Source organism: Balaenoptera physalus (assembly GCF_965194825.1).
Source record: "Balaenoptera physalus genome assembly, chromosome: 18".
Classification (NCBI taxonomy): domain Eukaryota; kingdom Metazoa; phylum Chordata; class Mammalia; order Artiodactyla; family Balaenopteridae; genus Balaenoptera; species Balaenoptera physalus.
In genome coordinates, this window is record NC_138899.1 from 11,299,860 (window position 1) to 11,312,910 (window position 13,051).

Consider the following 13,051-nt stretch of genomic DNA (forward strand, 5'->3'; position numbering starts at 1 on the left):
AGGCGATGATGGGTGTGACTTACAAAGAGGGAAATCTGAATTCCGAGGACTGAACCAGCCAGGGATGTTCCAAAGCGGGGCTCAGAGCGCAGACCCCTGAGCTCAGGGACTCAGGAGGGAGAAGCGTCCTGCTGAGGACTCACATCCACGCCCGAGCCTCATTTTCCTCGTCTGTAACAACAGGGACTACAACATGTACCACATGGGGTCAGTGTGCGTGCGGCGGAGGCGGTGTTTCATGAACCAGCACCTGCGTAAACCACTCAAAACTACAGAAATCATTTAAATGAAAACTGGCTGTGGCCACGGACGTCTGCCGAGTGGGCTGGCACAACTCCTGTCAGCAGGGATAGACATCTCATCATTACCGGGACCAGAAGGTCCCAATGCCCAGGCCACACCCAGGCCCCGAGAGCAGGGGTTCTCAAAGAGTGGTCCCCGGAAGAGCGGCGTCAGCACCACTTGTTAGAAATGCACATTCTTGGGCCCCACCGCAGACCTGCTGAACCGGCCGGCCTGGGGGAGGGGCCCAGCGCTCAGTGTCTCAACAAGCCCTCCAGGTCATCCTGCTGCAGCTCAGGCTTGAGAAACCTGGCTGGAGGGGTCCTTGGAGACGCCAGCATCTCTCTCGCCCACGGTATGAGTTTGCTGGGGCTGCTGTAATAAAGTACCATCAACCGGGTAACTTAAAACAACAAAAACCTTCTCTTGCAGTTCTGGAGGCTAAAAGTTCAAAATCAAGGTGTCAGGAGGGCTGGTTCCTTCTGAGGCTGTGAGGGAGACTGTTCCGGGTCTCTCCCAGCTTCTGGCAATTTGCTGGCAGTTGTTGGAGTTCCTTGGCTTATAAAGCATCACCCCATCTCTGCCTCCATCTTCACATGGTCTTCTCCGCATGTGCCTCCGTCTTCACGCGGCATTTTCTTCTTTTCCTAAGGACGCCAGTCATTTTTTTTTCAACATCTTTATTGAAAGAAAGTATAATTGCTTTACAATGGTGTTAGTTTCTGCTTTATAACAAAGTGAATCAGCTATACATATACATATGTTCCCATATCCCCTCCCTCTTGCGTCTCCCTCCCACCCTCCCTATCCCACCCCTCTAGGTGGACACAAAACACCGAGCTGATGTCCCTGTGCTATGCGGCTGCTTCCCACTAGCTATCTGTTTTACATTTGGTAGTGTACATATGTCCATGCCACTCTCTCGCTTCGTCCCAGCTTCCCCTTCTCCCTCCCTGTGTCCTCAAGTCCATTCTCTACGTCTGTGTTTTTATTCCTGTCCTGCCCCTAGGTTCATCAGAACCATTTTTTGTTTAGCTTCCATATATATGGGTTAGCATACGGTATTTGTTTTTCTCTTTCTGACTTACTTCACTCTGTATGACAGACTCTAGGTCCATCCACCTCACTACAAATAACTCACTTTCGTTTCTTTTCATGGCTAGTCATTTTGGATTAGGCCAACCCTTATGACCTCATCTTAACTTGATTACACCTGCCAAGACCTCAGCTTAACTTGATTACACCTATTTCCAATTAAGGTCATATTCACAGGTCCTGGGGCTTAGGACTTGATCTTATCTTGGGGGACAAAACCCAACTTATAACACCCACCCATTTCTGAGCATCCCTCTTTCCAGATACTCTTCTCGAGTCTCATCCCATCCCTGACCCCTCCCCAGCTCTAAGCCCCTATTGTACCACATCAGTGCCCCAAGTCCAAGATGCGACTTGCAGGAAGGAGTAAGAGGGGTCTGTTTTAAACACCAGTTGGTCCAAAAAAAGTTGAACTGCCATGGTTTGTTTTTCAGGCCCAATCAAGACAACCCCATGTCAAAATGGAAGCATCAGAGGGACCCCCTCGGAGGGTCCCCTCACTCTGCGCGTGGGAGCTTAGTTCAGAGGAATGTGTAGGGCCCAGGGCAGCCCTGTAGGTATGGGCTCTGTAATGAGGACCCCCGAGTCCCATTCCGTGGCACGGACAACCAGAGGAGGTGTCGGGGAGATTCTCCCCTTGGGTGGAGGGTCTCGTGACTATGTCTAAGAATTTTAATTGCTTGACATTTTGAGGAGGAAGAACGGAGTTTCATAAATTGAGCTGGTAGATACCCAAATGTCCCTACGGGCTCTCGGCTTTCTCCAGAAAGCTCATTTCCACTGAGAATCCCTGCTCCCCTGGCATCGCCACACACCACAAGTGAACCACGGTCCAGCTTTCACTACGCTTTTCTCTCTTCGCCGAGTGACTGCACATGGGCAGATACAGAGACGAAGTCCCTCTGGCGTGTGTGCGGGTTGTGGGCAGCCAGACTCAGGGACGGACTGTGTCCCCCCGTAGGGACTCCATCCCTGAAGGTCAGGTCACACCTCAGGCCACATGAATCCCTCATGACAGGGATGCCCTGCTCCCTCTGTAATTGTTGAAATCTTGAGGTCTACACCACCGTCCAGTGCTCACATTCTTTGATTCCAAGAAGCCCTGACATGTGCTCTGTTGCCCTAGCAGCTCTGTAGTGGGACAGGCCGGGGAGGTGGCCCGTCCCAAGCCAGCGAGGCGCCCTCCTGTGTGTCCGTTTGTGTGCTTAATGCTAATGCCTCACAGTATTCCCTTTGACCGGCTGCATATAAAGGGTAAAGTCCTAGAAACTGACTGAGGTAGGACATTGCCAGACATGCAGTCCCAGGGACGCTCATCAGCTCGATCTGCTGTTGCCCCTGACAGCAGGTGGCAGCTCAGGGGGACGGGAGAGAGCCCTGCAGAAAGGACAGGCTGGCGACACGCCGCTTCTCTTGTAACTTACCATTCTGTCTTGGGGCCGGTTTCCTCCTCAACATTCACTTCTTCATTAATTCATACATTTATCAAGTATTAGCCTAGGCTCTGAGGATACAGTGGGGAAAATGGAGCCACGGCCCCTAAAACTCATGGATCACAGACCAGAAGGTGACACACAGACAACTGTAACCAGACAAGGCCACACAATGTGCTAAGTGTTCAGTGGAGACTGATGAACTACAGGAGGAGAGGCTGGGGAGACTAGGAGGACTCCCAGGTTTGGGGATAGACAGTTGGATTGATGGTGGTATCACTCCACAGGTTGGGAACACAGGAGAAGCTATAGGGAGAAGGTGGGCTTGGGTGCCCCTGGGACGGGCATATGGAGGTGTACAGTACAAAGCAGGACATCTAAGGCCTGAAGCCTAGAAGAGAAGTCTAGGGTGAGGGCACAGACTTGGGAGCATGAAGTGGGTGTTATTTCCGGGGGGAGTTGAGGGTCTGCTTTAAAATGTAGGTTTTATTATTATTTAGGTGTGATGAGGCAGGTTACCTGCCTCCTTTCTGCCCCAGTGTTCGTCATCACTGTGGAGTGGGGTGAGGAGGGGCATTTTGTCAGCATCGTGACCTTTAATTCCATCCCCAAGGGATTTGTTATTGGATGAATTGGGTTCCCCCACAAATTCATGTGCTGAGGTCTCAAGCCCCAGTACCTCCAAATGTGATTGTATTTGAAGACAGAGTCTTTAAAATGAGGTGGTTAGGTCCTAATCCAAGATGACTGGTGTCTTTATAAGAAGAGGAGATTAGGACACAGACACACACAGAGGGACGACCATGTGAAGACTGAGAGAAGACAGCTGTCTACAAGCCAAGGAGAGAGACCTCAGAGGAAACCAACCCTGCCGACACCTTGACCTCAGACTTCCAGCCTCCATAATGGTGAGGAAATTAACTTCTGTTGTCGAAGCCCCCCCATCTGTGGGACTTCGTGGCAGCCCCCGCCAGATGATACAGTAGTCTTCATCTCTCTACCCGATTTAAGGAAAATAAGTGGATCCTGCTCTCTTCTTTCAAACTTCACACCTCCTACCACCTGTTGAAAGAATAACAGAAGCCAAGACACAGTGAATGTTATTATTCCCACCAGTTTTCTTAGGCACCTCTAAGAACTAAAAATGTTACACTGAAGCGAGTGTGGAGTTCATGCTGGGGAGTGAGCTTGCGGTCGGTGGAGGTGACACCAGAATGTAGGGCCAAGCGGTGGCTGCAGCTGTAGGAGGAGCAGGGGGTGCCCACGGTGCCACATCGTACATGGTACAGGTTACCACGCTGCTTCTCCCTCGGTCAAGTTGATGACCTGGGTTTACTGAGCAGCCGTCATGCATCGCCCTGCCCATCCCACAGCCTAAAGATGATTTTCCCAGCCTGCTCGGCTGCCCTCCTCTGTTGAGAACTTCTGCAGAAGCCTCTTCATCTTTTTTTTTTTTAAATAAATATATTTATTTATTTATTTTTGGCTGCGTTGGGTCTTTGCTGCTGCTTGCCGGCTTTCTCTAGTTGTGGCGAGCGGGGGCTACTCTTCGTTGCGGTGCACAGACTTCTCACTGCGGTGGCTTCTTGTTGTGGAGCACGGGCTCTAGGCACATGGGCTTCAGTAGTTGTGGCTCGTGGGCTCTAGAGTGCAGGCTCAGTAGTTGTGGCGCACGGGCTTAGTTGTTCCGCAGCATGTGGGATCTTCCCGGACCAGGGCTTGAACCCATGTCCCCTGCATTGGCAGGCGGATTCTCAACCACTGCGCCACCAGGGAAGTCTGGGAACTTCTGCAGAAGGCTGTTCACCTTATCTCTTGTTTCATCCATGTGCTCCTCTCCTCTGTTCACAGAGGGCTCTGGTTATGCGTGTGGGGATGTGACAGAGACCAGTAGTAACCGCAATCCTTTCCATAAACTCTGATGTCAGCTCCTCCGCTGAGCTTGTGCAAGCAACCGACTCGGGAACCTTCACACTCAGGTCCCTGGAAGCACCTTCCGTGGGAAGCGTGGCCTTGAGAGCTCTGCCTCTCACCTCCAACCTTCATCCAGTGAGCCCACCGCAGGCAGGTGGGGCTGGAGGGGATGCCTTCCGGGTGGGGACCCACAGAACGTGGGTTCCAGGCCTCCTGGGCCCCAGGCAGCCTCAGTGAGTCACTGGCAGTTCCAGAACCTGGCCTCCAGGGCGAAAGGAGGATGCTCATCAGGATACCGGCTGATGTCCTTTCAGCTCTGAGCGCTGGGATTTCTGCGGGCGAGACGGGCAAGCCCAGCAAGTGCAGCCTGGTTTCCTGTGAGTCCGCGGGGTTTGCCCGGTACCCGTCTTGGTGTATCTTTGGTAGCTTTCATTTTGGCTTCGGTGGGGGGACTTGAAGGTTTAGCCTCTGGCTGGTGTCCGCCCTCATCTGGGAAAACAAGGGCTGGCGTGGGGCTGGTATCAAACAGTGCTGGAGAGAAACCTGAAAAGAGAGGGGAGGAGGCGAGAGGAGGGCAGAGGCAGGGAGAGTGAGGCCGGGGACGCCCCGCTCAGCGTCGACTGCGCTGAACGTCCGGTCGATGCTGTCAGGGGCCGGGGCAGGGGGCCCCCAAATGTGCCCCCAAATGTGCACCAATGGCATATTGGTTATTTTGAATTAAAGTTACTTAAGGAAGAGCTGATGTAAGAGGGACACTCTGACCCTCATCTCTGTCTCCCTGAAGGCAGGAAATAAATCTCTCCTATGAAAGGTTCACTCCCTGCACCTGGAAGTAGAAGGAGAGGGGGAGTTCGGGCAAAAAGCCTGCATAAGCAAACCTTGTTACTTATTTCATTGACTACCCCACGCCCCAATTCTGTTTAGATTCTTCACTAATTAAGCACCAAAGCCAAAGTTTCTTTGTCCTGTCATTTCCTCACAAATTTGTTTCTTTGTCTAAAAAGTATAGAAGCTGCCTGCTTTGGCCACTTCTTAGGTCCTGTTTCTATGAGACCTCCCTGTGTAAAAATTCATATTTGTTTCTTTCTCTCCTGTGAGTCTGTCTTGGGTCAATTTTATTATTAGTCCAGCCACAAGAGCTCAAGAAGGGTCAGAGGGGGAAACTCCCCTCCCAAACCGTGCTCTTCCTAGGACCTCATGGTGGGAGGCAGGGAAGCTGGGAGCTGGGAGACAGGCTTGCTGCACCTGGGATGCTGAGCAAGAAACCCTGTCCCCTAATCATGGCACTGGAACTGTTACTCATCTGTTCCAGCTCAGTGAGGTTTTGGGGGCCATCTAGGCAGCAGAATAAGAAATCAGGGGCAGAGGCCCCTAAACTTTCTTACTGCCGCCCTTTGGGAGACCTCTTTGGCGGTTCTCCTAATATGAATGCCTTTCTCGCTATCCTTGATTGATGCTACGATAGAAATTCTCTTAGCAGACCCCACTTAGCCATCTCAGGAGTTGTGTGGGTCTGAGGGTTGCCCACCACTCACAGCCTGCTTGTGGCTGGTGGCCTCTCCCCAGCCCCTGTTCTTCTGTGCCCACAACTGGGGCCCTGTGCACCTCAAGAGACAGCTGTGTTTGTTCCCAAACCTTTTCACATCAGTTGCTATCAAAATTAAATAAGTATTACAAAAACCAATAAAGCATAAAGGCAAAAAGAAAGAGTTGTTGTTACAAGAACTCAGCTGAACGCTTTGGAAAGTTTGATAAAGGTGAATTGCTTACAAAACCAAACGTGCTGTCAAAATAGATGTGAGTGTAACATTTATAGGACGTTGGAAAAAATGTAAAAATCCAAGATGACGCACAATCTGATTGCTTTGCTGAGTTCTGGGGCTAACTTTAATTAAAAAATCCAAACTGGAACTCATAAATGATGCAATATGGGCGTGGATTATGAAAGACACAAGTTTCTAATTAGTACAACTATAATTAAAAAAAGTAAAAAAGGCTTTGGCGACATCAACACCAGAAGACTGGTGAATTAATTACATTGACATGTTTTAACTTAAAATATTTAATATATGGGCTTCTGTATATATATATATACATAATACATAAGCATATATGTGTGTATGCGTGTATGTATGTATATATACAGGTCTTCCTTGATTTATGATAAACCCACTGTAAGTTGAAAATATCCTGGCATTCATAGAATCACTGGTTACCTGTCAGGTTCACCAGGAGTATCACTCAGCTCAGGTTCTGGGAGGGTCCCCTGGAGCACTGCAGCTGGTTCTGGAACGCGGTATCCTGCTCTGTGGGGTGCTGACCCCAGGCCCCGGGTCCCAGCCCCTTCCTCAGTCCTCAGTCCTGGCAGGTCTTTGTCCTGCACCGGAGGCGCTTTTGTGTTCCCGGTGAATTTGAGGTTCTTGATGTCTTGCTTCGCAGAAAGAATTCAGTGGGAGACGAAGTGATAGGTAAGAAGTAGATTTATCCAGAGAGAAACACACTCCACAGACAGAGTGTGGTCCATCTCAGAAGGCGAGAGAGGCCCTGAAACATGGGGTGGGTAGTTCTTATGGGCTGGGTAATTTCACAGGCTAATGAGTGGGAGGATTATTTCACTTATTTCGGGGAAGGGGTGGAAGATTTCCAGGTATTGGGCCACTGCCCACCTTTTGGCCTTTTATATGGTTAGCCTCAGAACTGTCATGGTGCTGGTGGGTGTGTCGTTTAGCAGCTAATGTATTACAATGAGCGTATAATGAGGCTCAAGGTCTACTGGAAGTTGAATCTTCCGCCATCTTGGACCTACTTGGTTCTAACCAGTTTTTGTCACGTCCTATTGCTATGTCATTCTTTTAAAGGTTGTGCCCTGCCCCCTTCCCTCCTGTTTCAACTGGACCCCAACATGGTTAGGCTGGGAGCATAGATGGGACAGAAGTGGATTAATTCCCACCCAAGCCACAAGCCCCACCAGACATCACAGTGCAGGGGAGGCCTGGGTCTGGCACTCTGAGGATATCCACCAGCTTTGGACAGGTGGGATAAGGTCTGGACCATGTAAGGAATCTCCTGGAAAGTGTCTGAATCCATGGAAAGTCCTGAGGACATGCTGTGCCCTCCCCAAATCTCTACCAGGAGCTCGGCTGGAAGTGTCCTCACTGTGAAATGAGGGGCACAGTAGAAGTTCCCCAAGGATGCTGTCTCCCCCCCCCCCCCATTCTAATGCCCTGGGGCTGCAGCCACATTCTGCCAGCCTGGGCCCTGGGGCCCTCCCAATGTAGGGGATAAACTAGGCCCGCTCGGTCTGAACCTCTGGAAGAAGTCTGCAAGCCCTTAAGGGGGGATGCGAGATTTCTTTGGAGAGTTTCAACTTTTTGTTGAGTATTTCGTAATACAGAAGAGTAACGTTGGTTAGGTTTCCTCTAACTTCTAGGTTCTTCTGGCTGGTCTAAGAATTAAATTGACATGAGACAGAGAAAATACAATTTAGTTTTTCGTATGTACAGGAAGCCCACGTACATGAGAGGGTCAGAGACAGAAAGGTAAAATGAGGTCTAGACGCCATCCTGAGCTGAGGAACAGGGTCGGGGCTTCTGAGGACGGGAGGGTCACTCACAGGACGAGAAGAAGAGCAGATGTTGGGTAATTAGATGTTTGTCCTGACACACAGATGGGGCCACTTTGGTGAAATCTATCTGTGGTAATAATTCTTTCCTGGGAAAAATCCCCAGTTTCAACTCCTCTAGGTAGTAAGGGGAAGGGCAGTAGTTTCCCTTGAACCCACAGGATCTCAACTGCCTTTAGCTCAAAATAATCCTCATTATATAGCTCATTCTGAACCCCTATACTACGTATAGCATCTATGTAAACTATTAAAAACAAGAGGGAAACAGGCACCCTGTATGCCCCGTGCCCTCTTCCCATATATCCACTTCCTTCCCTCCTCTGCCCAAACCAACAGTATCCTCAAATTTGGAGTGGTTTTGAGCTCTGAATTTAGAAATTTCATAAATGTTTAAAATGGCCCCTCATACACTCAGAAAGAAGACAGGCTGGGAGTGGGTGTTGGGCTTTACTTGTTGTTCTGCTGACACCGGGGCTGTCTCTGTCCACTCTACTGAGGGGCTGGCTTTTCCAATTATTTGACTGTTTTGCTTGAACAAAACAAGTGAGCTTTCCCCCTTTAAACAGGTCCTTAAGGCACCAGCAGGTGTTGATGTCACATTTATGTCTGTGTGGATTTAAACTGGACAGGACCCAGCCTGCTGACGAGGGAGCCCTGACCCTCCATGCCCACTGCGGGGTTCTGAAAGGACCTCTGACCCTGGCGGCCTGATGCATGGGAAAGGCTGGGGTCAGGTACAGGCTACCGAAATAAGGGTTTTACAAAATTTGCACAGAAAGTACTAGGCTGAGCAATGTTCAGACACAACGCAGTACTTCCGTGGAACATCACTGCATAATCTTACAATAAAAACTCCACACACACAGCTCTTAGGATAGCAAAAGAGCAAAACTGACCACGGTCCCCTGTGAAGGAATGAAATGGAAATCTTGTAGGACAGAAAAGTCAGCCACTTGGGCTCGGGTTCCCCACTGCCCACCCAGGGGGCCCAGTGCATCTCCGCAGGGGCAGGGGGACCAGAAGAGGCCGAGGAGCATGGAGTTGGGACCCCGTTTCCCACAACACAGGCCTTCGCCCCTGGGTTCCCTGCGGCCTTCTGATAACTCCTCCCCTTTACCTTTGGCCTGGAAGTGAGGGGGAAGCGTCACAGAGATTACCTGACAGCCACAATCTTTGTACTGAACTCAAGTGCTAAATTCAGAATAAGGGGTTTACAAAGGCTGTGAGGCGGCACCACAGGAACCCAGGGCCTCCGGTTAAAGACCCCGAAAGACATCAAGTCCAGTCGGCTGTTTAGACATCAAGTCCAGTCTACCGGGCCACTTTTGAAAAGGAGACTTGTCCTTAATGCCAATTTAATCTCACAGGGAGACACTGCATCACCACCAAGGCTCCTGCAAAGTCTGGGGGGTCAAAATCCTTACCTTGAATGTTGACAGTGTTAGGAGAGCAGCTGCGGTTTCCCAGGAGCCCTGGGTAGTTGGGAGCAGCCTGGGGAGAGCTGGGTGGACCTGGCTTTGGGCACATTTAGTGGTTTGGAAAGACAATTCTGGCCCCACAGGAGGAATCCTGGCCTCGCACAGTAAGAGAGGGTTTCCCCGCAGCGTCCCTCGGGGGCCCTCCCTTCTCGGCGCTGATAGGAGGGCGGCCAGCACAGGGGAGGAGCCCCGGGGCCCTGCGACATGGTGGGAGCTAGGGGGAGTGGGGCAGGAGGCAGGCAGCCAGGACAGTCCCCAGGGGAAAGTCTGGAGGTGGAACACATGAAACTTTCCTTCTCTCCTCCCACTGCCCCTGCAGGTTGCACGGGGGGCTGGAATTTCCCAGCAGGACAGCAGAGCCCAGGTCTAGAGCAGCCAGAAGGACAGATGCTGACTGTGGGGAGGGGTGACCCGATTCCAGGAGCAGCCCTGGGCAGGGCAGGGCAGGGCCTGAGGCACCGGAGCACAGGTGCTCAAGTTCCTCAAAATGTTTACCTTTCGAATCCCGAACTCAGTCTAGGTTTATGAATCAGGACTTCGAAGGCAGGTTTTCCTTTATTTGGGAAGGGGAGGGGTGGCTCACTGTGGACAATTTCTTCTTTCTTATTTTACAATCTGGAATCTGCTCACTTGCAAATTAGGCCCAATCTGATAACTTTTGCACAAAATCAAAAGCCTAAATGATCTTTTCTTAGGAAACCAAGCCGAGTGGCTTGCTGATGCCCCACTACGGCACGCGTCCCCATGCATGAACGCAAATGGGGTCCTTTAGGGGTCCCATCAGCCTGAAAGACTTCCGGGTGTCTTGACAAGAGGTGTGGGTGTCCTCGGGAACTCACACTCCGGTGGTGGGTGCCGTTTGTATCAAATGTGCAGAAAGCAAGAGCAGGTCGGGGTGGGAACTGCAGCAACTGGTCCGAGAGTGAAGTCAGACGTGGAGGGTGTGCGGGGGTGTGGGTGGGGTCAGGGACGCCCTAGAGGGTGGTGACAGCCGAAGGGGGACAACAGCCCGGAAGCTGCAGGAAAAGGATTTAAAATAACGGGTCACCACTGGGAAGGTTAGACCTTGGCAGCCGCAGGGAACTGGAAAAGAGGTTGAAAGAAGCCAGGACAAACCTGAGGGGTCCTGGCTCTGCCACCGTCGGTGCATGTCCAATGGTCACGCCACCTGTACGGACCTCGATTTCTAGTAAAGGACTGAAGTCGAGGGTCATCGAGGCTCCTTTCAGCTGGACAAGGCTCTCTCATTTAGGAGGGAATCCTGACAAGAAAACAAACAAGAACTTGGGGTGGTGAATCCTCTTTAAGCCTCACCCTGTGATCCCAACAGTGGGCTCTCTGCTCTCCATCCTCTGGGAGAGAAGCAGTGAAAAGTCTCGAGGGAGAATTTTGCCTCTGGTTTGATTTCGCTTCACTAGGCACTCTCTGGAGGTGAGAAGGAACTCAGGAGATGGTGTATTTTTGGATAGGTTGCTCTTTTTCGCACTGGAGGCCCAGAGGGTGGGTTTAGATTTGCTGCAGAGGTCATACACACATCCACACTCCTAGGCCCTCTAGTGATGCCCTGCCAGTGACCGTGGTCAGGGACGTCCCATTACTGTCAACTGTCCTTACACCTGAGATGGGGACACTCAGATCAAGTCAGGGCCTGTGCTTGGAACCAGCTAGGCTCCCAGACACTCACCTCAGCCCCCATTCTGAGCAGCCTGACGGCCCCAACAAGCCTCAGAATGGGGTCTCACAGGGCCAGTCCTACTTACAGGAATCAAAGGGCTCCTCTCACTTCAAGGAAAGCACCCAAATCTTCTGAAGAAAGATGAGCAGTCTGATAAAAAAAAACTTTTTTTTTGTTTGGATGGTAAAGAATAGTACAGACTAGAACAAAGTTTTATTTAGGTAAGTCTAATAAAGAAACACCAAAAAGTAAAACACATTAAAAACTTTATTGTAAGTACCACGCATGTCTAAATTTGCATCAGTTTGCAACACTTCTGCTGGCTTTGCAGAACACAATAGTTGCAAGTTTCCTTAAATCTTGCTTTAGATCTTTTCAGGCTCATCTGCTCCGGCCACCCCCTCCTCCCCACGGTGGGGTCAGTCTACCCTGCCTCAGGCTGATATCCGATCACCCCAGGGCCAGGTGGAACCTGCCTCCAGAGGGGCCGGCCCTGCAGCTAGGACGCCCCGTACTGCTCCAGGGAGCCCGCTCTTCTCTTTGTCCCATTTTTACTCCTAGCCTGAGTGGCTAACTGTGGATATTCTAAGCAAAATTAACTCCAGTTATGTTTCACGGAGTATTCCAGAACCTCGAATCGGTACCTGATTCTTATCATTGTTTTTTAATGGAAGCAGGGAGTAGTTGGGAAAAACCCCCTAGACGGGAGCGGGCTGGGACAGGCGGAAGAGGGCTCAGTTCCCTGTCCCTCCCTCAGTGGCCGGGCCTGGCCAACTCTGCGTGCGGCAGGTATGAACTGATCATCCCTAGGGAGTGGGGACTCTGAACAGCCACCTGGGTTTGAAAGCAAATTTGAGGGGGGGAAAAAAAAAAAAAGCAATGAAAAAAGTCCATAAAGAAAATTTGACAGGTCCTTTCTGAGTAACAGTCCCATTTCCAGCACTTATGATCAGATATAATGTAGGAAGATGCATTATAGTAAAAAGAATATGACAATAGCGGTAATTTCCCATCTGGAGTGCTATTCAACTGCTTGCAGATATCTGCAATTTTAATGCATTTAAAACACATTAGGAATGGGAGATTAATTCTCCAAACCAAGGAAAATACTCCATAAAAAAATAAAGATAGAAAATACATGCTACCTTAATGGCAAACTTATTTTGGATACTTAATGGTAATGATCTTGGAATTAAGGGAGGGAGCAGCGGGGACCACCCTTTGCTCAAGAGGACAGCGAGAACATCGCGTCAGAGAGTGCAGGGTCCTGGGGCTGAGCCGGTAGCGGGACGGCACCCGCTGTGGTCAGCAGCCCGCCAGCCCCTGTGCTGTCCGCTGGGACCGTCAGTGCTGCAGCAGGAAGTTGGTGGCCACGTTAAGGTCATTATTTGAAGCTCTCAGGGCTTCCAAAGCGTCACCTCTGGAAAATCCCATCTCCATGAGCCGGGCAACCTGAAAACAGAAACAAAACCAGAAGCCTGATGAGGCTGACGACACTGCCACTGACCCACCAGCCCCAGAATGTTCCTCGTGTGAGTTCTGTAGGACAGAT

At 50.7% G+C, this 13,051-nt stretch overlaps 2 protein-coding genes across 4 annotated transcripts in view; both read right to left on the minus strand.

The window, feature by feature from the left end:
• LOC309647392 (uncharacterized protein) overlaps positions 1 to 10,143 on the minus strand; it is a 64,320-nt gene extending 54,177 nt beyond the window's left edge. The window contains exon 1 of the mRNA XM_082434731.1: positions 3,678 to 10,143. Coding sequence (XP_082290857.1) covers positions 3,678 to 3,714 — 37 coding nt within the window. The 5' untranslated portion in view covers positions 3,715 to 10,143. The remainder of the gene's footprint in view (positions 1 to 3,677) is intronic.
• Positions 10,144 to 11,748: 1,605 nt separating this feature from the next.
• The window catches only part of UBAC2 (UBA domain containing 2), a 161,803-nt gene continuing 160,500 nt past the window's right edge, over positions 11,749 to 13,051 (minus strand). For all 3 annotated transcript variants that reach the window (XM_082434671.1, XM_082434669.1, XM_082434670.1), the window contains one exon: positions 11,749 to 12,951. In XM_082434671.1, coding sequence (XP_082290797.1) covers positions 12,844 to 12,951 — 108 coding nt within the window. In that variant the 3' untranslated portion in view covers positions 11,749 to 12,843. The remainder of the gene's footprint in view (positions 12,952 to 13,051) is intronic.